Source organism: Macrobrachium rosenbergii, chromosome 5 (assembly GCF_040412425.1).
Source record: "Macrobrachium rosenbergii isolate ZJJX-2024 chromosome 5, ASM4041242v1, whole genome shotgun sequence".
NCBI lineage: Eukaryota > Metazoa > Arthropoda > Malacostraca > Decapoda > Palaemonidae > Macrobrachium > Macrobrachium rosenbergii.
The window spans coordinates 2,874,555-2,900,736 of record NC_089745.1 but is presented as its reverse complement, the minus strand read 5'-3'; the positions used below and the strand labels follow the sequence as shown (position 1 = coordinate 2,900,736).

Below are 26,182 nucleotides of genomic sequence, written 5' to 3'. Positions count from 1 at the left end.
GTGTACATCATCAGACTGAATATTCCAGTCTTTATTTTTCTTGTTAATGAATGTTGTAACGCCAGTTTTAGTTACCATAAATCAATTAATCGTAATGAATATTCAAAGAGGAGGTAATCACGGCTGTACAAAAGAGATGGCTTCGTATGATAGAACTGTTATCAAAAACATTATTTGAAAGCATCTTAAGTGTTCATATTTTGAACTGAACTGTGCAACAAATATGAATATACGAACATTTTGGAAATAATGTGGGTATTTAGGGGTACATAAATTTTGCCAATCTTACGCAGTGTGCCGATGCCCTTCACGGATACGGTGACTCGGTACCCTTGCCATTATGTGCGTTCCTCCCATACAACGGTATCGTGCTCATCTCTCTCTCTCTCTCTCTCTCTCTCTCTCTCTCTCTCTCTCTCTCTCTCCCCACCTTTAGCGGATGTTCTTGCATTGATTCACCTTTGAACAGTAACCTCTTATCTGTATCGTGAGTTAAAGTGCATTTATAAAAGGCATTGTTATTCTTTTAACTTTTTAGTGAAAATTGTATTGTATCTCTCTCTCTCTCTCTCTCTCTCTCTCTCTCTCTCTCTCTCTATATATATATATATATATATATATATATATATATATATATATACACTCGTATATATATATTTATGTATATATAAATACATACACACATATATGTATATATATATATATATATATTATATATACCGTATATATATACATATCTCGCTGTACCGAAATTAACTATTATACAGAGATAAAACACAGATTACATCTACCCTTACCCCATTTGGAAACAACGAATAGACGCCCTCAAATACATCTATAAATTCACGCTTCGTTATGACCGTCAATAATTGAGATACAGCGATTAGATTACTGTAAAGGTCAGCCCATTTCGCCGCTTAGATTTCTCCAATCCCGTCCTTGTGACCTTTGCTTTGATTATGCTAAAACTGCGACCTAGTCAACTTATCGCTTAATCAGATAGGTACGTGACGTCTTAATTAATCGCCTTGTTGCAAAAGTGTTTGCTAATTCAGCATGAAGGGATAAGTGCTATTTGTAAGGTATTTGGAGAAATCACCATTAATACCTTTTAGGTATTAGGCTGGCGTCAGAGATTTAAAAAAAAAAAAAAACAGATAGTCTAAAGCCCCATGTCACAAATCGCTTAGCCTAATATTGTCATCTTTGCAAAATCTTTAGGCCTAATAGTAGCAGCTATGAAATGGACCATCGACGGATGGTCCCTTGTTTGTCAATTTCCATATAAATAGGTTTCATCTTCTGAATAATAATAATAATAATAATAATAATAATAATAATAATAATAATAATATCTATACAGGTGTTGTAAGCGAAAACTTGCTAATTTGACATCTATGCTATTGTCTCCAGTTGAATATCCCAGACCAGAGCTTAGGCTATGGGCCTAAGCACAGCAGTAATACAATAACGGCTTAGTGTGATCGAGCTCCAGTTAAAATACAGTAACCAGAAATCAGTCAGTCAATCAGGTATTAGGTGTGTACTTTGAATTGTGCTGAGTCATGCCTAAAGAATGTGCTGTTATCTTTTGTTTAATCTCTTCTTCATGTTGGATTAGGTTTATCAATGATAGGCTTCATTGTTCATTTCGAGTTTCTTTTTGTCATCCCAGTTCGTAGTGACGTCATCTTTGCTGGAAATGTGGGGGTGGGGGATAGTGTGATTCAAGTTAGGTCTAAGTAGCCATTACTCCCTTAATAACAGTCCGCCATCCAGTTCTCCCTAACGTCAGACAAATTCCCCTCCTCTTCTTTGAATACCAAACCCCTTCCTCCTTAGACACCTCTCCCTCCCCCCACGTAGGCGCCATTAACTCCTCTCGCCCTTCCCTTGTCAATGCGCTTCAATTTTTACTTCTCTCGTCACGTTTCCGTTCCCTCGTGGCTTGTTCCTTCCACCTCACCAGCACCTCTTTACCCTTCTCATTTCCTGAAAGAGAGAGAGAGAGAGAGAGAGAGAGAGAGAGAGAGAGAGAGAGAGAGAGAAGGCGTTAGGTTGTGTCGTGCACTCGAGAGGCTAAAAGATTAATGTAGCTAGGTAAACAATCTTGCGTCTTTATCCGTTTTCTTTGTTTTAAATGGCATGAGTGAATAACTTGACAAACTCATTGATTATGAAAAGGCTTGATTATTTTTTCTATTTCATATCCTTCTTTTTATGTTTATGGAACGTCTTCCTCTACTCTGTGAGACTAGTGTTCATCGTTGCGTCACTGCCAGTTTAGACCAATCCACGGTCTGCTAACCATGGTGTTAGTTTTTATAACAAGAAAGCCATTTCAAATTTTGCCTAAGGCATTCCCTGATTATCATGAACGAAGACATCAGCAGGCCGTGAGGATATGAAACTCAAAACTGGTGGTTCTCCACGTGGAGGCCATGTTAGGAACAAAGAACACCTGGAAGGTTACTTGAACCTGACAGAAATTAATCTGAGGGAGGTTCACAGGTCACTTCTGATTACAGGACTTCAGCGGCATTACATGTGGACACCCAGTCTCGATACAATAATGATCGCGACTGAAATAGTCAACCTCGCGACGAAAAAAGCAGTAAGAAAACCTCTTCGTTGTGCACTTTTTTTTATATATAAGGTAGACCCATACTCATCTCTTTTTTTTTTTTTCCTTCTGCTTATGCACTGAAATGAAAGTTCGTCGTCATCATCCGAATCGCTCCGGTGCATGTTGGGACCTCAAGGCGACCGGTCGCATACGACCAGTTGCGCGCGATTGGTTTCGTGTTACGGTAGTGTCATTGTGCTAGTTTTCTCACTCTTATTTTTTCATGCAATTGTAATTTTAAGTTTGCAGATAATCCTCATTACTCGTTATTGCATTGCCTTCCATTCTCACTCATCTTTTGAAAGTCAATTGCTGCTGAAGCTAGTCCTATATGACTAGTTTGTCATTTTGAATGATAAAATTATCCTGTGTCTGCTGTTGAACACTTGTTATTGGCCTAACCAGTAAGAGTATTGATTTTATAAACAATTATAGAAAACACTGAGATTGAGGTCCAAGTAAATCTGTAAAAATTATGACGTTCACTTACACTCAAGCTTAAGTCCACAGTCTAGTTAGAAACCGGTATTCACAAAAAGACCACCCAGCGCAGATTTAGTGAAGCCGAAAGTAGTCCGGAATTAAAATGACGTATTATTTGACCAAAAGGGGGTTGAATTTGCATCAGAAGGCTATAGAACTAAGAGAAGAACCGCACTAATCATAGTTATCCTACGCGTAGGCACACTTGCATGAAAGAGAGGTGCCCTTCACCACCGGAGGGAGGAACCGGCGGTTCCACATTCACCGGCGTCAGTGCATCCCCGTGCTTGGAGAAGACTGTGTGTATTCCGCTTCTCCATTGCCTACGTTCTTATTAGTCTATCTCCTTATTACCCTATTTTGCAGAATCTCGCTATGTTCGAGGAAGAGTTTGAAAGCAAAGTCCTTTAAGTAATACAATATGTTTTGTTTGGAAGATGGCGTATATATTTAAGTCCTTAGTATACTTTTTTCTCCTTGTTACCTGCTATTTATGTGCGTAATACAAATGGTAATTTTCCAGTTTTAACAGTTTCATGAAATTTAGTTCTAGAAACGAGCGGTGGAATTAAATCAAGAGTCAATGGCTATTGGTGAACATTTTTAGTTGTCTGTAAAAGAAAACTATTGTTCCGGCTTCGTCTGTCCGTCCGCTCTTTATTCTGTCCACACTTTCTTCTGTCCGCACTTTTTCTGTCCACCCCCAAATCTTAAAAACTACTTAGGCTAGAGGGCTGCAAATTGGTATGTTGATCATCCACCCTCCAATCATCAAACATACCAAATTGCAGCCCTCTAGCCGTAGTAGTTTTTTTTTTTCATTAAAGGTTAAATCTAGCCATAATCGTGTTTCTGGCACCGTTATAGGATAAGCCACCACTGGGTCGAGGCTAAAGATTCATGGGCCGCTGCTCATACAGCATTATAACGAGACCGCCGAAAGATAGACCTGTTTTCGGTGGCCTTGATTATACGCTATAGCGGCTGTACAGAAAACTCGATTGCGCCGAAGAAACTTGTTTTTAACGTCATTGGTTAAAACATTACAATGATATTGTAGCAACGGTCACTTATCATAAAATAGTGCTATTTTATTTTATTATGCTATTAAAGTCGTTAAACGTTCGTAATGCCTGATTTTCATCCTCTAACAGAAACAGTTCGTTGAAGTGACGCAAACTGGCATTGAAACTAATTCAAAAAATTGTCTAAGAAAATTTCATTAATTTGATGACTAATGTGTTTGATATAACTGCTCATTTCTTCTGTACTTCCATGTAATGCTTTTGTTTTTATCTTTCCATTTATATATTCTCTAGTGGACTCCAGGATTGATTTGACAATTTGGGGGAAGGGCTTTTGGCATTCTATCTAGTCCTCCCTCCAACTATATTAGAGTTGGGATGAGTGAATTCTTGTCAGTCTCAGTTCCATTCAGTGGGTAGTGCCGTCAGTGCATCTCATGCGGTGCACTGTAGGCATTGAGGTTCTTTGCAGCGTCCTCGGCCCCCAGCTGCAACCTCCTTTCGTTCCTTTTACTGTACCTCCTTTCAGATTCTCTTTCTTCCATCTTACTTTCCTCAACCCTCTCCTGACAATTGATTCACAGTGCAGCTGCGAGGTTTCTTCCTGTTACACCTTTCAAACCTTTTTACTGTCAAAATCCATTTCAGCGCTGAATGACCTCACAGGTCCCAGTGCTTGGCCCTTGGCCTAAATTCTATATTCAGTTCGATTCAGCCTAACAGTCGCAGATGTTAGGCTGAGGGCAGACGTTTGAGATTCATTTCCTATTTGTGCCATTATTAGAAAAAATGTCCTAATTTGGACATTAGAGTATCTTCAATAGAAGTCTGTGAATGATAATGATTTATTCTCTCCGTATGGTTTCAGTACCATAACATCAGATCCACGTGCCTTTAAAATCAGTAAAATATATGAAATAGTAACTCGGGTTTTTATACCCAGTGCCTTCAAAAGGTACTTGAACCATAATTTGATTGATAATGATGTGAAATTCTTTGTTGATGTGAAATTCTTTGAGGGTAATCGAGATATTGTTAAATTTCATAGTGAAATTGGTTCACCTGAAGAAAGTGCAAAATTTCTGGCTCTGTCAACTCTGGGTGAAGTTCAAGTTGAGTGCTCTTCATATTTTAGCTTGGACTGTACCCCGTTGAGGGGAGGTCCCGTCAGTGCACCTCGCGCGCTGCACTGTAGGCGTTGCTTAAGGTTCTTTGCGGCGTGCCTTCGGCTCCTAGCTGCAACCCCTTTCGTTTCTTTTACTGTGCCTCCTTTCATATTCGCTTTCTTCCATCTTACTTTCCACCCTCTCCTAACATTTGATTCATAATGCAACTGCGAGGTTTACCTTTATACCTTTCAAACCTTTTACTGTCAATTTCCGTTTCAGCGCTGAATGGCCTCACAGGTCCCAGTGCTTGGCCTTCGGCCTAAAATTCTATATTCAGTTCAATTCAAGAATTTACAGATCAGCAAGTAATAAAAAGTACATGGAATAATGAAGAAAATGAATAGTGCCAGTGTACCTAAGCCTAACCTCGTTTTGATGATAGACACAGTGGGACTTCCCAAGTCCTTATGAGATGCTTCCATTGCCATTTTTTATTTTATTTATTTATTTTTTTTTGAAATATGATTAAATATTGTAGATCCTGGATACAAGACAGACCTATAATATTTGTTATATGTGGAGAGGATAACACTGAACTTGTAACTATCATTGTTTCATGTGGCATATCCTAACACGTAATTCCCAGTGAAGTAATTATATATAGCCTACCAGCTGGTCTCTGGTACAGTGGTTAGTGTCTTGAATGCCACTCAGATGTCATGAGTTCGCGCCTCTCCCAAGCCGATGAAATAAATCGCTGGCTCTGTATCTTGCTCAGTTCCTGCTGCAGTGTGGGGTCTGTGGTGGGAGGTTGAAACCAGCATATTCTCTGGAAGCTTGAATTTCAAGTCAGTGGCCCCTCGGTCTTGCTGCATATGAATAAGTTAAATATGCCTTAGTTTTATCAGACCACTGAGCTGATTAACAGCTCTCCTCGGGCTGGCCCGAAGGATTAGACTTATTTTACGTGGCTAAGAGCCAATTGGTTACTTAGCAACGGAACCTACAGCTTATTGTGGAATCCGAACCACATTATAGCGAGAAATTAATTTCTGTCACCAGATATAAATTCCTCTAATTCTTCATTAGACGGTCAGAGACTCGAACTCGGGCCTAGCGAGTGCTAGCCCACAACTCTGTCGACTTGCCTAACGAGGAACTTACAGGTTTTATTTACTTAATAAAGTAAAAATTATATATATGTGTGTGTATGTATGTATACCATTATTTGGAAGTGTTCTGTTAAACGTAAAAGGCCCAGGAAACCATTTCTAGCGAGGCAAAACCATATATATGTCTATTGACAGTACTTTAATCCTGATCACTGGTGTAAGTGGACGGTTGGAATATGCAGGTTTGGAACGCCGACGTTGGTGGAATTAGGTACAGAGATATTCCTGTGATAGATGGGGGTCAGTCCATCATTGTTTTTAGCCCTCGTTACCTCCCAGGTGTTAGGTCTAGTCTGGTGGGCCTATCCGTTGGAATGCATACCGAAGAACGAGTCTTAAGATTAACTCGTCCGTGAAACCCGGTTTCCTCTGTCCTCCTGAAAGCTTCACATGCTCAGTTTGAGTGACGACAGCACTGCCCTAAAATGGAAAACTGCAGTATCTGCAAAATTGTCGAAATTGAGATGTGCCACCTATTGGGCTCGTGAAACACTAATACATAAGTTATTGCAGTTTCAGAACGATTCGTCAATGCTTTCCACGAGTATTTAGGGGGTCCCATTTGCAGTATCTGCAAAATCAGTAGTAAGGCAAGGGAGTATCTAGCATTTTTCTCAGTTTTGTATTTTTGCAGATACTGCAGTCTGCCATTTTAGTGCAGAGCTGATTCCAGAATCTTCCTTTTGTACTGGCAGTTACCCTTGAGAAACAGCCTAGTCCCACTACAATTTATGGTTAAAAGTGTATCTTAGTTTAACCAGACCACTGAGCTGATTAACAGCTCTCCTAGGGCTGGCCCCGAAGGATTAGATTTATTTTACGTGGCTAAGAACCGACTGGTTACCTAGCAACGGGACCTACAGCTTATTGTGGGATCCGAACCACATTATGAAGAGAAATGAATTTCTATCACCAGAAATAAATTCCTCTAATTCTTCATTAGCTGGTCGGAGAGTCGGAGGATCCCACAATAAGCTGTAGGTGCCGTTGCTAGGTAACCAGTTGGTTGTTAGCCACGTAAAATAAATCTAATCCTCCGGGCCAGCCCTAGGAGAGCTGTTAATCAGCTCAGTGGTCTGGTTAAACTAAGATATACTTTTAACCATAAATTGTAGGGAGACCAAGCTGTTTCTCAAGGGTAACTGCCAGTACAAAAGGAAGATTCTGGAATCAGCTCTGCTATGCACGGAAATCACTGATCACTCTGAACCATATCTTACTGATCGTTTATGCTCTATTAATCTTTGTTAGATGGATCTACCGGCCTACCCAACTAAAATTTCATTGCAGTTACTGCGTTGGTTTTTATAAACAGTGGCATCTGCATATTTGTTTAGATATACATTGATGAGTGAACACCAATGGATCTAGGATAGTGAAACATGCCGGTATGGTGTAAGCAGTTGATTACCATTTCATGATTTCCTTCTTTTTTCTCTTTGTAAACAAAATCCTAAATCTTTAATACATAAATATTTCAGTAATCTTGTACAATACAGCATACAAGTCTTTAGACCCAGTGGCCAGTGCGTAGCCATAACTTTACAATACAGTTGTAACTGAAATCAGTTGCTTTGTATAAATATTTTTGTAAGTAACAAAGGAGTACTGAGGCCATTTCTTTTAACTTGGTTTTTTAAGAGGGTTGTATTTTACTAATATGTTTCCGTAGTGATATGAACAAACTGCTTATTTTGAGCCTTTCCTCAATATAATGAGTGATAGAGTTAAAACTCTATCCTTGTGGAAGAATGTTTTGTAAAGGTAGTGTAATAATATTCCTCATCATGTTAAAGATGAAATTGTTTTGAATGTAAATTTTAAGTATCAGTAAAGCATAAATTGTTGTTTTATTTGATAGGAGAAATAAAAAATGATTATATTGAAAATTGTATTTGATCATTAACTGTAACTACAACTATTAAGCGTATTCTTGTCACTTATATACAGCACCATTGCCTAACATCAAACATCGTAACGTCGTACATCAGATTGGTCGTGCTGAATAGGTTGTTGAGTCTGTTCAAGGTAAACCGTAGGTTCTGCTTGGAGTTTGTGGTGCTGGTCTTGAGCCTGAACCGCCAAACACAGATCCTGATCCAGCCCCAGAGAACTGAGATCCGGAGCCAAAGCCTGCTCCAGAGCCGAAGCCAGCACCAGCTCCAAAGCCAGCTCCAGAGCCGGACCCTACTCCGGAGCCAAAGCCAGCTCCAGAGCCAGATCCTGCTCCAGATCCAAAACCAGCTCCAGAGCCAAAGCCTGCTCCTGACCCAAATCCAGTTCCAGAGAATTGGGAACCAGATCCAGAGAACTGCGATCCAGAACCAGAGAATTGTGATCCACTTCCAGAAAACTGAGATCCTGATCCAGATTGGGAGCTTCCACCATAACCTCTCTGAGCTGCAGCAGCGTCCTCAAGAGCTGCCTTTTCAATCTGAGCAATGGCGTGAGGTGGAAGAGGAGGAGGAACTGGTAGAAGGTCTGATTGTACATTGAAACCAGATCCATCGGCAACAAACTGGAAGTTAGCTGGAGTACCATCTGGGAATGTGAATCTGAAAATAGCAAAGGTAATGATTACCACGATAAATAAAATTATTTATATAAAGAGAGGTTTCTTATAATTTTACATTTTTAGTTTTCTTTTATTTACTTATAATTTGTATAGAACATTTCATACTTACGACCATGCCCCTGCTGTGCCACAGCTCCAGTTACACCCTGTGGGTGTCCTTGTTCTTGACGGCTGATGCCATTACCAGTTTCGAAGTTGAAGCTGTAAGAACCGTCAGCATGTGGACCGTCACGTTCATCAACAAGAATAGGACGACAGGTGCAGAGGGACCTTGGTAAACTGGTGATGGTCTACCAAAGGCACCACCAGCAGATCCAGATACTCCGAATCCTCCAGCAGATGATCCTGAAGGGCGAGATCCTCCAAATGATCCACTTGAACCACCGAAGCCTCCAGAGGAACTTCCACCAAAGCCTCCTGAAGAAGATCCACCAAAACCTCCAGCAGAAGAACCTCCGAAACCAGATCCCGAGGCTCCAAAACCGCTTCCTGCTGAACCTCCAAAGCCTCCACTCACAGAACCACTGCCAAATCCTCCAGCAGATGAACCACCAAATCCTGCTCCAGATGAACCACCGAATCCTCCACTTCCTGATCCTCCAAAGGCACCAGCCGAAGAACCACCGGCACCTCCAAATCCTCCACTAGAACCTCCGAATCCTACTGAAGGAGGTTGATATAATCTTGCCTTGTCAGAGAGAACCCCTCGAGGAATAGTCGCAGTGATTGCCAAAAGGGCACACAAGACCAGAGTCTGAAAGAGGAGTGATCTGTATCATTGCAAAGTAAATTTCGCTCCAGAATTGATAAATGAAGTATTAGCTGGTAACAGAAATTTAAGGGACTTCACTTTTCAAGAAACTGTTACCCTTTATAATACTTAGTTTTCATCCATGCAAGCAGTTGCTCACTAAATGATAGTGGAGTAACTGTGGCTAAGCAGCAGCTTAATTTCCTGCCGAAAGAGGACTACTTTGAACTAAAATTAAGCTGCAGTAGAGGCATGATTTGTTGAAGAAAGATGAATCAGTGATTTTCATTTCTTTTATAATGAGTAGAGTTTATTTAAATCATTACGAAAACATTACCTACTTTTCAGCATTAAGATTCGTTAGGCGTTGCAATTTAGAGAATGAAATAAATCTTTATACTTACTGATCGTTGGAAAAGCGAAAAAGACAGTAATAGATACTACTGATTATTTCACAATAATGAAACGTTTAAAATTACTTAAAAAAAAAATGTTAAGTCTTTATATTTGGTTTTCATTTTTAAAATGACACTAATATCCCTTGATTATGTGCCAAGAACATATTATGAGAACCTTTATAATTTGATTGTACAAGAATAAGACGGTCCCGCCTTTTCTATTTAAAAACCCCCCCCAAAATTAACCAGATCAGCTGATATGAAGAACATTAATTTCAGATTTCCTGACAGCAGCGCACATTGAACACATATACAGTGAACACCTTTTAAAGTTATTTACTTAATTTGCAATAAAAGTAATTAGGCCAAAGTTATGATAACAGACGAAGCCAGAGGACTTACATTGGTCGCCATCGTTGTCTGAAGGAGTCGAACTGATTGTGATGATCGAGTGTCTTTTCCTCGCTTATATAAGGGACCGATGCCCTTCGCTCCATTGGGCCCAGTGGCACCCTCCAAGTGCCCCCCCTTACCCCATCCCGCCCCTGTCTCTCTCTCTCTCTCTCTCTCTCTCTCTCTCTCTCTCTCTCTCTCTCTCTCATCATCATCAGATCAGTTCATCCTAATAAACTGGGAACTTGCTTTTCATGATGCGTCCAAACCTCCCCACCCCACCCCCACCTTTCTCCGAAACAGTCACCCAATTTTTTTTTCATTAGTAATCCAGTTTAAAACCAAAAAACTAGATTACTGGCTCCTTTGAAACAGTGTCAGTGAGGTTTGCATTATTTGACTGATCTAATGACCCTGGCCGTTTGACTTATTACGATGGACAAGCTTCTAAAAGATGGAGGTCTTGAATTAGGTAGCTGTCTTTTCGTGTCTGTATTTTCATTCTCTGTAAAAGAAAATGATTGCGCCGGCTTTGTCTGTCCGTCCGAGCTTTATTCTGTCTGCACTTTATTCAGTCCTCACTTTTTGTGTCCGCCCTCAGATCTTAAAACCTACCGAGGCTAGAGGGCTGCAAATTGGTTTGTTGATCATCCACCCTCCAGTCATCAAACATACCAAATTGCAGCCCTCTAGCCTCATTAGTTTTTATTTGATTTAAGGTTAAAATTAGCCATAACCGTGCTTCTGGCAAGTATATAGGATATGCCACCACCGGGCCGTGGTTAAAGTTTCATGGTCCGCGGCTCATACAGCATTACACCGAGACCACCTAAACATAGATCTATTTTCGTTGGCCTTGATTGTACGCTGTAGGGGCTGTACAGAAAACTCGACTGCGCCGAAGTTTTGCTTGTATTTATTTTATATAAACGTACTTCTTAAAAGCTTCCTATAGAGAAGTGTTGATAAAATCAAGAGTTATATGATTTGCTATTTTATAATTGCAAAGATTCCCTTCCATAGAAAGTTGTTTTATTTTAACGTCAGTATTTTCATACGATTAGATTTCATTTTACACGTACTGAATAAAAGATTTCACTAATGTTGAAAGCAACAGTTTAAGATTTTATAATTTTGCTGTTTATCTCATCATGCACTGTTCAGTTTCATGATGTGAGGTCAGTTTTATATGATGTATATATATATATATATATAATATATATATATATATATATATATATATATATATATATATATATATATATATATATATATATATATATATATATATATATATATATATATATATATAATATAATATGTATTATATAATATATATATAATTATATATATATATACATATATATATATATATATATATATATATATATATATATATAAATATATACAAATTCAATATTTTGACTAAAGAACAAGATGAAAAAAAACCGGGTGTGCTGAATATGTCGTGGTGTGATTCCAACTCATAAGAGCTGTCAGATTGCTGATAAAGGAAACTCCGCTTAACGGATTGTAATTTTCTGTTTCCAATCACCTTCCTTTTCTGCCTAATATATATACATTATATTATTGATTTATATATATATATATATATATATATATATATATATATATATATATTATATATATATATATATATTTTTATATATATATGTATATTTATATGTATGTATGTAACATTAAGCTACAAATGTTTTAATATCAACTCGCTTACTCCGGGAATATCACCGAGGGGGAATTTTAAGTAATAAATGATGAATGGTTTGGACCGTCGACTGGAAGTCGTTGGTTCGCACTGTCGAGTGTTCGAGTCACTTAGTTATCAATCCATTTATCACTTATAATTCCCCTTCGGTGATATTCCCGAAGTAGCTCGAAGTGAAAATTAAGCGACATTTGTAGCTTAATGTTTGTATATAAAATGTCAGGGTGATGTGATAAAGTGTGTGTGTTTGTATGTATATATGTATAATATATATGCATACATATATTATATGTACATACATACATTCATATATATATGGCTTGGTTGGCAAAGCGGTCTCGTCTTTCAATTGAAAGACCTGGGTTTGATCCTGATGTGAGTCAGAAATTTACTCCTGTTCCATACCTGATTGTGTTGAGATTATTTCTATTATATTCATTCAGAAAGGATAATTCGAATAAAATACTGTCAATGGGATCACTGCTGAGTGTTATATATATATATATATATATATATATATATATATATATATATATATATATATATATATATATATATACTTATTATTACTTCCATCTCTACGCAAAGAGTCTTTGTGACATTCCGTCGCCCATGATTTTCTTGCGCTTTATCTTCTTCAAATCTCCACTCATTTACCAGCTCCTTTTTCACAGCTTGTATCCAACTCTCCTGATGCCCATAGGAGCCCACTTGACTGTTTCACCTACTAATCTCCCAGAGGTTGTCCGGAGGGCATTTGCAGTCCAGCTCCAGCTCTCTTCCATCATTATAGCATCTACTTAGGAAACTGCCTTCATTTCCAAGGAACTGCCTTCTTTTCCAGGGAACTGCCTTCATTTGCCGGGAACTGCCTTCATTTCCAGGGAATTGCCTTTATTTCCAGGGAACTGGCTTCTTTCCCAGGGAACTGCCTTTATTTGCAGGGAACTGCCTTCTTTTCCAGGGAACTGCCTTCTTTTCCAGGGAACTGCCTTCTTTTCCAGGGAACTACCTTCTTTCCCAGGGAACTGCCTTCTTTTCCAGGGAACTGCCTTCTTTCCCAGGGAACTGCCTTTATTTGCAGGGAACTGCCTTCTTTTCCAGGGAACTGCCTTCTTTTCCAGGGAACTGCCTTCTTTCCCAGGGAACTGCCTTTATTTGCAGGGAACTGCCTTCTTTTCCAGGGAACTGCTTTCATTTCCAGGAAACTGCCTTCATTTCTAGGGAACTGCCTTCATTTCCAGGGAACTGCCTTCGTATCTAGGGAACTGCCTTCATTTCCAGGGAATTGCCTTCATTTCCAGGGAACTGCCTTCGTATCTAGGGAACTGCCTTCATTTCCAGGGAATTGCCTTCATTTCCAGGGAACTGCCTCTATTGCCATGGAACTGCCTTCATTTCTAGGGAACTGCCTCTATTGCCATGGAACTGCCTTCATTTCCAAGGAATTGCTTTCATTTCCAGGGAAATGCCTTCATATCCAGGGAACTGCCTTCGTTTCCAGGGAACTGCCTTCGTTTCCAGGAAATTGCCTTCATTTCCAGGGAATTGCCTTCATTTCCAGGGAACTGCCTCCATTGCCATGGAACTGCCTTCATTTCCAAGGAATTGCTTTCATTTCCAGGGAACTGCCTTCTTATCCAGGGAACTGCTTTCATTTCCAGGGAACTGCCTTCTTATCCAGGGAACTGTTTTCATTTCCAGGGAACTGCCTTCTTCATCCAGGGAACTGCTTTCATTTCCAGGGAACTGCTTTGCTTTCCACGGAACTGTCTTCATTTCCATTTCCAGGGAACTGTATCCAGGGAACTTTTTAACAACATTTCCTGCCTCATGCCTGTTGTAATATTCGTCATAAGGCCTTATTCTCAAATCGACAAAATCTTTAAGACAAATATTCGTGCTTTTGTCATGGTTCATCTCCATTTAGTAATACATGTACAGTATATATCTTAGTTACATAAGCAATTTCATTATATTCAATGTCTCTCAACACAGATATTTAATTGTGCAACTCTCTTGCCTCTTGTGGAACCAGTTTGTTCATCAGTCTCTTTTTGCAGCCTGTTGATTATAAGCATGCAGAATGTTTTCATTCCATTCAAACTAAGCGCTATTCCTTTATCTCCTTATGTCTTTGTTTAGTGTTAGCATTAAGGTGTATTAATATATATGAAAAGGTGTGTGGCTGGATTATAATTGAGAAGTTACAAAACAGATAATGAAAAGTTTGATAAGGGAAGAACAGTTTAGGTTAAGGAAAGGATGACAGTGCAGATCAAGTAATTTTTTTATGGAACAGTTACGTGGGAAGCTTGAAAGTAAAGGTAGAAAGCTGTATGCGTCATGCGTGTACCTAGAGACCCCCAGGATCAGTAATACATATGGCATGTTGAAGAATGCTGAAAATGTTTCATAATGGACGTGAAATATTGAACATAGAATTTAGGCCAAAGGCCAAGCACTGGGGCCTATGAGGTCATTCAGTGCTGAAGCGGAAATTGACAGTGAAAGGTTTGAACGGTGTGACAGGAGGAAAACCTCGTAGTTGCAATATGAATCCATTATTAGGAGAGGGTGGAAAGTAAGATGGAAGAAAGAGAATATGAAAGGAGGTACAGTAAAATGAACGAAATGGGTTGCAGCTAGGAGCGTATGGAAGGCACGCTGCAAAGAACCCGCATGAGGTGCACTGGCGGCACTACCCCACTACGGGGCATGATGGGCGTGAGTCATGTTTTGAAGGTTGTAGGTGGGAGAGTGAATGGCCTTCTAAATATGTGACTGAGCAAAGGTTTGTTATTTGTCCATGACTGTGTAATATAAATGTTGATTTTGATGAAAGAATACTGAATGTAAGTGCAGAATTGTGGGATACGAATAAGACTCAAGACTTGGTGCTTGGAAAGACTGATGTTAATCCACTGCACAATAGTGAATGATGTTAGTTTCGAGAAACTGCAGGGATTTGTGAAACAATTTTAGTGCTTGCAAGGAAAGAAAGCAATTTTAGTACTTGCAAGGAAAGAAGGGTGAGAGTAAATGCAAGTAAGTGTAAGGCTCTTTAGGTGATGGGGGAGGGGGGGGAGCAGGTTGTGTAGCAATGAATGTTTTTTTTATTATTAGATTATGGTAGGATTAGTTGAGTCCCAGAGATGAAGCAAGGAAGGTAGGAGGATGTGTGGAACATATGAAGTAACTACAAATGTTTATGGAAGCTAAGGTTGAGATTGGATGAAGGGATTGTTTAACTAGCTCTCCTTGTCAGTGATATGCAATGGGTTAAAAGTAGAAGCTTTGGTGATGAAGTGTGTAAGTAACATTCGTAATATAAGGACAACTGAAAGTGTGTGAAATGTGGAAGCATGTAGAAGTAGTGATACAATGGTTAATGTTGGGGAAAGGATAGATCAGACTGTTTCGACATGGTTTGGTCATGCTGGAAGAATGGAGGATGACAGGTTGGTGGAAAGAGAAAAGTCAATAAAGGTATGGGCAGATGATGTGATAGAGCTATTGACAAGGAGGAGCCTCAGCATCTTAAAAGGGCAAGAATGTATATAAGATAGAGTTGAGTGGCCCTGTATGTTTGGTGGGATTAGACACTCAGCTAGCGAGATTTCTGTGTAGGTTTGTGAAATGACTAGTATCGTAAAATTCTATGCGCAGTTGGTTATTCTATCATTCGGCATCATATATATGTGTCTGTGTGTGTGTAATGAGAAAACATTTACATAAGCTTCGAATTGTTACTTATCACTAATTATCATTGAGGATTTATCACTCATGCACTCGACCATCTTTTTTGTAATGACTTCACGATTTTGTCAAAATCGTATTTTATCGTTTTCTTTGTACGTCATTTTGATTGATGATTGTTATTAGTTCGCTTCTGGCAGTAATTGAAAAACTGGTCGAATTAGCGAGCTATAAGCCAACGATTCATCGATTGATTTGTCAGATTTAGGAAGCCGTCACCCCAAGCACTGGGGCATTTTCACCCATTCAGAGTGAAGCTGTTGTACCGTAGTTAACTGTGAATCTAGTGAAAACAATTTGCTCTCTGCTAGTGGTAACGAGAGCAGGAACTTACAAAAATATTTTGAAGGAGGAAGTTACGGAAACATAAGCCACTTTCACAAATCTTTAAAGTTGATTGGAGGACTCCTTCTCTTTGTGTCTTTCTTCCATAAGAAGTAATTTAAAAGTAATTTCCTTCCATAAGAAGTAATTTAACAGTAATTTCCTTCCATAAGAAGTAATTTCACAGTAATTTCCTTCCATAAGACGTAATTTCACAGTAAGAAACAAGCCGTTCTCAAGATGTTCTTTACGATTATAAGTATTCTTGAGCAAAGTCAACATTATTGCATGTGTTATCTATTTCATTATTTTTCTTGGTAATATTAATATTCTTAATATATATAATACAGTTTTTAGTAATACTGAAAGAATTCGGCAAAGAACAGTCCTTAGAACAAGTGGCCAAACTATTCTTGACTGGAATCGATTAATTTTTCTAGATTTTCTTAAGAAAAAAAAAGCCGAAAAGCTTAGTTTTTCTAAAGGAGTGGCGTGTTTCACTAATAGGTTTTCCTATAATATGGCATCTTGTATCGTAATTAGGGTCTTTACGTTAATTTGAGGAATAATGTGAGCAATATACTTACAGTATTGACCTTTTTGGAATAGAGTGTTTTGATAACAATAATGATAGTAATTGACATACTTTGCAATGCTTCACATGTCAGGAGAAGGAAAACAATAATTTTATTGAAAACTATATTTCATCATTAACAGTAACTACAACTATTAAGCGTATTTTCGTCACTCAAGTGGAATCGATATAACAGCACCATTACTTAAGTGAATTTTAGACAAGAAAGCACTGGGAGATAAAGTGGTCCCTACAATGCTGTGAATTATTCAGTCAATAATTCACTTACAGTGGTCGTGAGTAGCATATGATGACACCATTTCATTAGTTATACATAATTTGAATAATTAAACTTATGTATTATAATAATTCTTGTGGAACATCACACATCAGGTGGGTCATGCTGAATAGATTCTTATGTTTAAGGTAAACCATAGGTTCTGCTTGGAGTTGATACAGAGCCACCAAACTGAGATCCAGAACCAAATCCTGCTCCAGATCCAGATCCTGCTCCAGAGCCAAAGCCTGCTCCAGATCCAAGGCCTGCTCCAGAGCCAAATCCAGCACCAGAGCCAAATCCTGCTCCAGATCCTGAGCCAGCACCAGAGCCAAATCCTGCTCCAGAGCCTAAGCCTGCTCCAGAGCCGAAGCCTGCTCCAGAGCCTACGCCAGCACCAGAACCAAAACCTGCTCCAGAGCCAGAGAATTGGGAGCCAGATCCAGAGAACTGAGATCCACTTCCAGAAAACTGAGATCCTGATCCAGATTGGGAACTTCCACCATAACCTCTCTGAGCTGCAGCAGCATCCTCAAGAGCTGCCTTTTCAATCTGAGCAATGGCATGGGGTGGAAGAGGAGGAGGAACTGGTAGAAGGTCTGATTGTACATTGAAACCAGATCCATCGGCAACAAACTGGAAGTTAGCTGGGGTACCATCTGGGAATGTGAATCTGAAAATAGCAAAGGTAATGATTACCACGATAAATAAAATTATGTATATAGAGAGAGATTTCTTATAATTTTACACTTTTAGTTTTCTTTTATCTAGTAGACATTTACTTATAATAATTATAGAACATTTTCATACTTACGACCATGCCCCCTGCTGTGCCACAGCTCCAGTTACACCCTGTGGGTGTCCTTGTTCTTGACGGCTGATGCCATTACCAGTTTCGAAGTTGAAGCTGTAAGAACCGTCAGCATGTGGACCATCACGTTCATCAACAAGAATTGGAACGACAGGAGCAGAGGGACCTTGGTAAACTGGTGATGGTCTGCCAAAGGCACCACCAGCAGATCCAGATACTCCGAATCCTCCAGCAGATGATCCTGAAGGGCGAGATCCTCCAAATGAGCCACTTGAACCACCAAAGCCTCCAGAGGAACTTCCACCAAAGCCTCCTGAAGAAGATCCACCAAAACCTCCAGCAGAAGAACCTCCAAATCCAGCACCACCAGATCCTGCTGAACCTCCAAAGCCTAGACTGCCAACCCCACCAAAACCACTAGAGGAACCACCAGAACCACCAAAACCACCACTGCCAAGTCCTCCAGCAGATGAACCACCAAATCCTGCTCCAGATGAACCACCGAATCCTCCACTTCCTGATCCTCCAAAGGCACCAGCCGAAGAACCACCGGCACCTCCAAATCCTCCACTAGAACCTCCAAATCCTACTGAAGGAGGTTGATATAATCTTGCCTTGTCAGAGAGAACCCCTCGAGGAATAGTCGCTGTCAGTGCCAAAAGGGCACACAAGACCACCGTCTGAAAAGGAGTGGTCTTTGTTACTACACCAAAATAAAATGTTGATCCATTATAGATGATTCAGAATGAATATAAGAAGGCCCATAAAACTATTTGAGCGTTGCAACCATATATTTCGAGCACTTCCTTCTGTGCCCCTGTTCACTGGTAAATCAGGGCCACAGAAGGAAGTGCTCGAAATATATGGTTGCAAAGTTCAAACAGTGTTTTATGGTCCTTCTTATATTCATATCACACTGTGGTATTACAGTAAAGACATTCATGATTCAAAATATTAGTTGGTAACAAAAATTCAAGTGATTTTACAGTAATAAGACTTCATCTTTTTGTTTCAAAATACAGCTACCCTTTATACTATATAGTTTTCACCCCTGCTTACTAAAAGATAGTAAAATTGCTGTGGCTGAGCAAATGTCTGACTTCCAACCGGAACAGAACTGACTATTTTGAACTGAAAATAAGCCACACAAGAAACTCATGATGTGAAGTATTCAGTGATTTTTTGGTATAAAAATTAAGCTGGGATTTTCAGTTTCTCTGTAATAGTCTCGAAAACAAGTATAGTAGACAATTACTTTAAATACATAAGGAAAAATTTTATAGATTTTTCGGCATAAAGTGAAACATTGCAGTTTGGAAAATACAATACACTTTTAATAATGTCAGTTATAACCCAAATAATGTATGTTGATTTTATGATAATAAAGTGCAAAGAACTTGGGAGAAGAGAAAGTAGTATGATAATAAGAGAATAAAAGCTGACATTACTTTAGCTTTAAAATTATGGCTGATCATACCAGAGCAGCCTTTACTTAACATAAGATCCCTCGATACTGACACCAAAAACACATGAAAATCTTCATAAGTGGATCAGAACAGATTTAGAGTCATGCATTTTCCATTTCCAAACATAAAAAATTCCCTGATCAGATTGTAACTACTCTTGTATATGATTAAGATCAATCTGGGATTTGCTGTTGTTAGAACACTTTAAAGACACCAATACACTCTCCGAGATGTGTACGACACCCTTCACTGATTGCTCAGGTCATTTGTAATTGCACATATAAATGAACTAGCGAGATTAAAAGCAAAAGGTCAAAGTTCGTGAGTGAATGAGTGAGTGAGTGAGTGAGAAGGAGGCAGCCAGAGGACTTACTTTAGTCGCCATCGTTGTCTGAAGGAGTCGAACTGAATGTGATGATCGAGTGTCTTCTGCTCGCTTTTATAAGAGACCGGTGCCCTTCGCCGCCTTCTGCCCGGCGGTGGCACCCTTCAAAAGCCCCCCCCCGCCCCCTGCCCCCCATCCCCCTACCCCTAAGCTACTGCTCCAGTTCATTCTTTTTCAGATCAAAACTTGCTCTCGCGATGTGTAACCCCCTTCCCTCCCCGTCCTTCCCCAGCTCAACCAGTTTTTTTTTTTTTTTTTCGTTTCTGATAATCAGTTTTCTCAAAATGGAATCGAAAGTTCGCGGGATTATTGGCAATGAAATTTGTTTCATTACAGATTGATGACCATGCATAATTCTAGGAAATGAAGGTCTCTATGTTGTCTGTGACATACATAACTTTTGTACACATATACAACCACACACTTGTATATATACATGCATATATACATACATATATATATATATATATATATATATATATATATATATATATATATATATATATATATATATATATATATATATATATATATATATATATGCTGTGTATATATGATGATGATATGATGATTATTATTATTATTATTATTATTATTATTATGTATATATTATTATTATTATTAATATTATTATTATTATTATTAACTGATGGTAACTCATCATTGCCTCATCCTTTGTGCTAAGAAAAGATAACTTAATATATATATATATATATATATATATATATATATATATATATATATATATATATATATATATATATATATATATATATATATATATATATATATATATATATATGCCGGATATTTGTTGTATGTTTACACTTTTATTTATTCCTCTATTCTTCATTCATCCATGTTCATCGATGCATTGCTTACTCTCATTCCTGTGTTCCAGAATAAAAAAAAAACATTCATGCGTCACCCTATGATTCAAAGCCAGTTCAGTCTTTAAGCATTGAACAGAACATTAGACGTCCATTGTTCCTACCGTGAACTCATTCAATAGGAATAATGTCAGCATCTTTTTATGCTTAATTGCCTTTTGTGTGTAGATATCATGTTTCATCGGTCGGTATGTTTAGGGCCAGTTGCATTAATGTCACTGATTTCATACTCTCTCTCTCTCTCTCTCTCTCATTCCGAAAGCGAAGCATTGAAAACTTCATTTTAGTCACTGCTCTTTTTCTGAAGCATACCTTGGTGAAATGGGCATGTAAATGCCAACGTGCCATGAATGAAAGGAAGAATGCCAAGTGAAGAAAAGGTTTTGGAAGAAAAAGAGTAATTTTCAGCCCCAGAGGAAACAATAGACATACGCCTTTGAAGAAGATGAAAGTTATTATTATTATTAGTATTATTATTATTATTATTATTATTATTATTATTATTATTATTATTATTATTATTATTATTATTATTATTATTATTATTCAGAGCATGAACCCTATTCATATGGAACCAGCGCACCACTGGGGCCATTGACTTGAAATTCAAGCTTTCAAAGAATATGGTGTTCATTAGGAAGACGCAACAGGAGTTGATATGAAATACGGAAAGAAGAGGTTAGTTATCAGAAAAGAAAAAAAATGTATTAACAACTTAATAAATAAATGGATAAAACTGTAAGTTAATTTCATTAAAATATCAGAATTGAATTGTTTCAGGATGACATTGCGTTTCATCTTCGCTTGAACTTTGAAGTTCCAAGTGCACCACATCCTCAGGGAATCTGTTCCACAGTCTAAAAGTGTGAGGAATAAAGGACCTCTGGAACTTTGGAGAACTTCGGCAGTGAGGCACCTTTACTGCATCTTGGCGCTGCTGTTTAGAGGAAACAGAGAGTTTCATATTTTCGATGTTTAATGACAAAACCAACAGTTTTCAAGAGCACTGACCAAAACACAGCAATTATAGGGCGCTATCTGTTTCCACCTCCAAAGAAAAGAGTTAAAAAAAGAGAAAATGATTGATTTATGGATTTTAGGCATACCTGCCAAGCACTGGGGCAACTAAGGCCAATCAGCGCTGAAACGGAAATTGGCAGTAAAAGGTTTTGAAAGGTGTAACAGGAGGAAAACCTCAAAGCAGTTGCACTATGAATCAATTGTTAGGAGAAGGTGGACAGTAAGATGGAAGAACGAAAATCTGAACGGAGGTACAGTAAAAGGAATGAAAGCAGTCGCAGCTAGGGGCCGAAGGCACGCTGCGAAGACCCCTAAGTAATGCCTACATTGCACCGCATGAGGTGCACTGACGGCACTACCTCCCCCCCCCCCCATCCGCACGGGGAAGAGAGAAAAGAGAAATGGCACAGATTAGAATACTCACAGGAAGGCCATATCTAATGAATACACCAATATTCAATCAGATAATTAGATGTAACGAGAAAAAATATGAGTTAATACATGTAGATGACGACATACCAGGTGAATGTTTAAACAAGTTTTAATTGAAATCAAGAGATACGAAGATAGGAACTCGAACTTGTGTTATTGGAAATATGTAATTATATTATATACATATATATATATATATATATATATATATATATATATATATATATATATATATATATATATATATATGTATATGTATATATTATATGAGCTTTTCAGTCGAGAAACATGCCAAGTGCCATTTTGAAAATATAATAAATCAAATTAAAAATACTTTGGCCCGCCCAGGATGTTTCTCGACTGAAAGGCTCATATGAAGACTTGATATACAAGAAAAGGGATCTTATATCTTATATATAAGCTTTTCAATCGAGAAACATGACAAGTGCCATTTTTAAAATATAGTAATTAAATTAAAAATACCAATGGCCCAGGATGGCGCTTGGCATGTTTCTCGACTGAAAGACTCTTATATATGTGTGTGTATGTGCATAACTGAATCACGAAAATATGGAACGTGATGAATATATACAAATAAAGACAAAATCCACGAAGGAAGGAGAAACAGTGGAGTGCTGCAAGGCCTTTCGATCTATAGTCCTTGACTTAGCAGACTCTCCTAAGTGAAGGACTGTAAGTCAGAAAGGCCTTGCAGCACTCCACTGTTTCTCTTTTTCTTCGTGAATTTTGCATTTGTATATTATATATATATATATATATATATATATATATATATATATATATATATATATATATATATATATATATATATATATGTGTGTGTTGTTTTTTTGTGTGTGTGTGTGTATATTTACTTATTTATTGTGAAAATTATGTAATACATTGTTTCATATTTTATTACACGCCATCATTTAAAGAAAAAACTTCATGCTTTAGGAAGAAAAATAAATTGCAAAAATTAAAATTAATGCAGGAGAACGCCACAGGTACAAAGGACTTGAATTAGGTAAAACACAAATGTTGTAAACCAACCTAATTCCTCAGAATACTTTGTATGTACAAAATAAACTTACACTGCTCTTAGAACTAATTTTTTAGGCTCCTCTCTTTTAGTTTTCTGTCAAAGAAAACTATTGTGCCGGCTTTGTCTGTTCGTCCGCACTTTTTTCTGTCTGCTCTTTTTTCATGTCCGTCCTCAGATCTTAACAACTGCTGAGGCTAGAGGGCTGCAAATTGGTACGTTGATCATCCACCCTCCAGTCATCAAATATGCCAAATTGCAGCCCTCCAGCTTCATTAGTTTTTATTTTATACAAGGTTAAATTTAGCCATAATACGGCTGTACAGAAAACTCGATTGCGCCGAAGAAACCTAGGCGCATTTGTTACTTGTTTGATGTTAAAACTAACAGCAGTTTCACTTTATTGCTTAGAGCCTTTTCTCTTTCTTCCTATTGGATTAATTTTCGTTATGAAGTGGAATACCTTAGTGAATATTTACATGAAAATTGCTACCCAAATATTTTACTTGGCAAATGCTTCAGGAAATTTGCAAGTAGCAAATTTCAACCTGCCATTCCGATTACCACTCCGCCAAAACTCTTTCTCTGCGCCTCTTTGCCATATAGAGCTGGTGGTAAATGTTCAAATATTTTAACTCAGACCATTAAAGATGATTTTTCTTGTCTTAATCCTAAGCTCGTTCTAAGGAATCCCAGAACAGCTGGTTCCCTATGTGTGCTGTAGTGACTGTCCCTAGTCTGATGCATTCCTTGATGGTATATCAATATACTAGCCCAAGATGTAATTTTGGGACTTATCTTGGTTCCATTAATATGCTGAAAGTGCTGATTGATTCCCATCTTGGAGTGGGCCACGGAACAACTGTAACGTGAGTAAGGCGGAGTTTTCAAATTTCAGGGCATGTAGAACAAGTAAAAAATGCGCCGAATTTTCTTCGGCGCAATCGAGTTTTCTGTACGGCCCTACAGCGTATAATCAGGGCCACCGAAAATAGGTCTATCTTTTGGTGATCTCGGTATAATGATATATTAGCCGCGGCCTATGAAACTTTAACCACGGGCCGGTGGTGGCCTATCCTATATCCTTGCCAGAAGCAGGGTTATGGCTACAAACCTTAAAATAAAATAAAACTACTGAGGCTAGCTGGCTGCAATTTGGTATGTTTGATGATTGGAGGGTGGATGATCAACATACCAATTTGCAGCCCTCTAGCCTCAGTAGTTTTTAAGATCTGAGGGCGGACAGAAAAAAGTGCGGACGGATAGACAAAGCCGGAACAGTAGTTTTCTTTTACAGAAAACTAAAAAATATAAATAAACTATTTTTGTATGATAGCGTCAGGATAATTTCTGGAAACAAGTAAACAAATTCAAACCAATTATTTTTTCAATGATGATTTTGAAATTATACTACCCTAAAATGGAAAACTGCAGTATCTGCAAAATTTTCGAAATTGAGATATGCCACCTATTGGGCTCGTGAAACACTAATACACAAGTTACTGCAGTTTCAGAATGATTCTTCTATGCTTTCCACAAGTATTTAGGGGGTCCCATTGACAGTATCTGCAAAATCAGTAGTAAGGCAAGGGAATATCTACCATTTTTCTCAGTTTTGTATTTTTGCAGATACTGCAGTCTTCAATTTTAGGGCAGTATAGCGCAAGCCGCTGATGAAAACTTCCTACTTATACTGGAATCGCCAACTACAAAACAAGTAACTCCACCATTGGACAGTAAGACTTCTACCTCTCTATTTATCTCTTGAAAAAGTAAAAAAAAAAAAAATAAAAGTTCTTCATTTGGAGCGCGGTTAATTTGCTCACTCGGTGCTCGCATTTTGAGGTGTTTAAATTTGAGTTCTTCTTGTATTTCTGTTTTTGACTTGTAAGCTTGACCTGATTTGAGTTCTTTTTACGTGAAGAAATTCTTTCGTAGCGATTTTAATTTTTGTAACGTCCTTATTGGCCCTGATGATGAGGCTTTGCTTTTAAACGTTTGTATAAAATAGTGTATGAAACTCTGAATCACCTCCTATTCGTCATCCTCTGCATATTAAGTATTCGACCTACTAGATGTTAACACTTTCCAATTATATATATATATATATATATATATATATATATATATATATATATATATATATATATATATATATATATATATATAATCACACCGAGATTTATATACAAGCTACAAATATCGTTTAATATCCAGTTCACGCTACCTCGGGAATATCTCCGAAGGGGAATTATCACCGAAGGGGAATTTTTAAGTGATAAATGGAACGGTACTGCCGGGTCTCGAACACTCGACACAGTACCTTCCAACGACTCCAGTGGTTAGACCGTCGACTGGAGTCATTGAAAGGTTCTGTGTCGAGTGTTCGAGACACTTCGGTACCGATTCATTTATCACTTAAAAATTCCCCTTCGGTGATAATTTCCCTTCCAGGATATTCCCGAAGTAGCGTGAATTGGATATTAAACGACTTTTGTAGCTCCATGATATCACCAGTTCACCTAGGAACATTTGATACCTGAGGGGCTAGTACTAAACACGACGAAACAGTGATTCGCCGTGTTTAGTATTAGCCCCCTCGGGGATCAAATGTGCTTCGCTGTGTTTAGCACTAACCCCTCGGGGTTCAAATGTCCCTAAGTGAATTGGTGATTTCACGAATTCCCTGAAAATTTCAGGGATTTTGTGAAATCCCTGGTTTCACAGTCTTACTGTAACATGTATATATGCATGTGTGTGTATTTATTTATTTAATTATATATGTGTGTTTGTGTGTACATACAAAGTAATTAGAGTAATGAGGAAATGATAAATTATAGAAATAAAAACAGATTACAATAGGTACAGTTTCATAACAGAATGGGAAATTGTTGTGTGCCGAAGTTCAGGAGGATGACTTAATGTTGTTCAGGAGGGAGAAGAA

At 38.2% G+C, this 26,182-nt stretch overlaps 1 protein-coding gene and 1 pseudogene across 1 annotated transcript; both read right to left on the bottom strand.

Moving 5' to 3' along the window:
• Positions 1 to 8,292: 8,292 nt before the first annotated feature.
• On the bottom strand, positions 8,293 to 10,568 carry LOC136838438 (pupal cuticle protein 36-like; annotated as a pseudogene).
• Positions 10,569 to 17,077: 6,509 nt separating this feature from the next.
• LOC136838437 (uncharacterized) lies at positions 17,078 to 19,866 on the bottom strand. Its single transcript, XM_067103353.1, has 3 exons — positions 19,843 to 19,866; positions 18,007 to 18,683; positions 17,078 to 17,865 (listed from the first exon to the last, which is right to left on the bottom strand). Exons 1-3 carry the CDS (start codon positions 19,852 to 19,854, stop codon positions 17,337 to 17,339), a joined length of 1,218 nt encoding a protein of 405 aa, XP_066959454.1. The 5' UTR covers positions 19,855 to 19,866; the 3' UTR covers positions 17,078 to 17,336.
• Positions 19,867 to 26,182: the final 6,316 nt, after the last annotated feature.

Excerpts from the sequence above, each read along its gene's own strand:
- LOC136838437 (XM_067103353.1), bottom strand. Across the intron at positions 17,866-18,006 it reads GCACAGCAGGGGGCATGGTC|ATTCACATTCCCAGATGGTA; the intron begins GTAAGTATGAAA and ends TGCTATTTTCAG.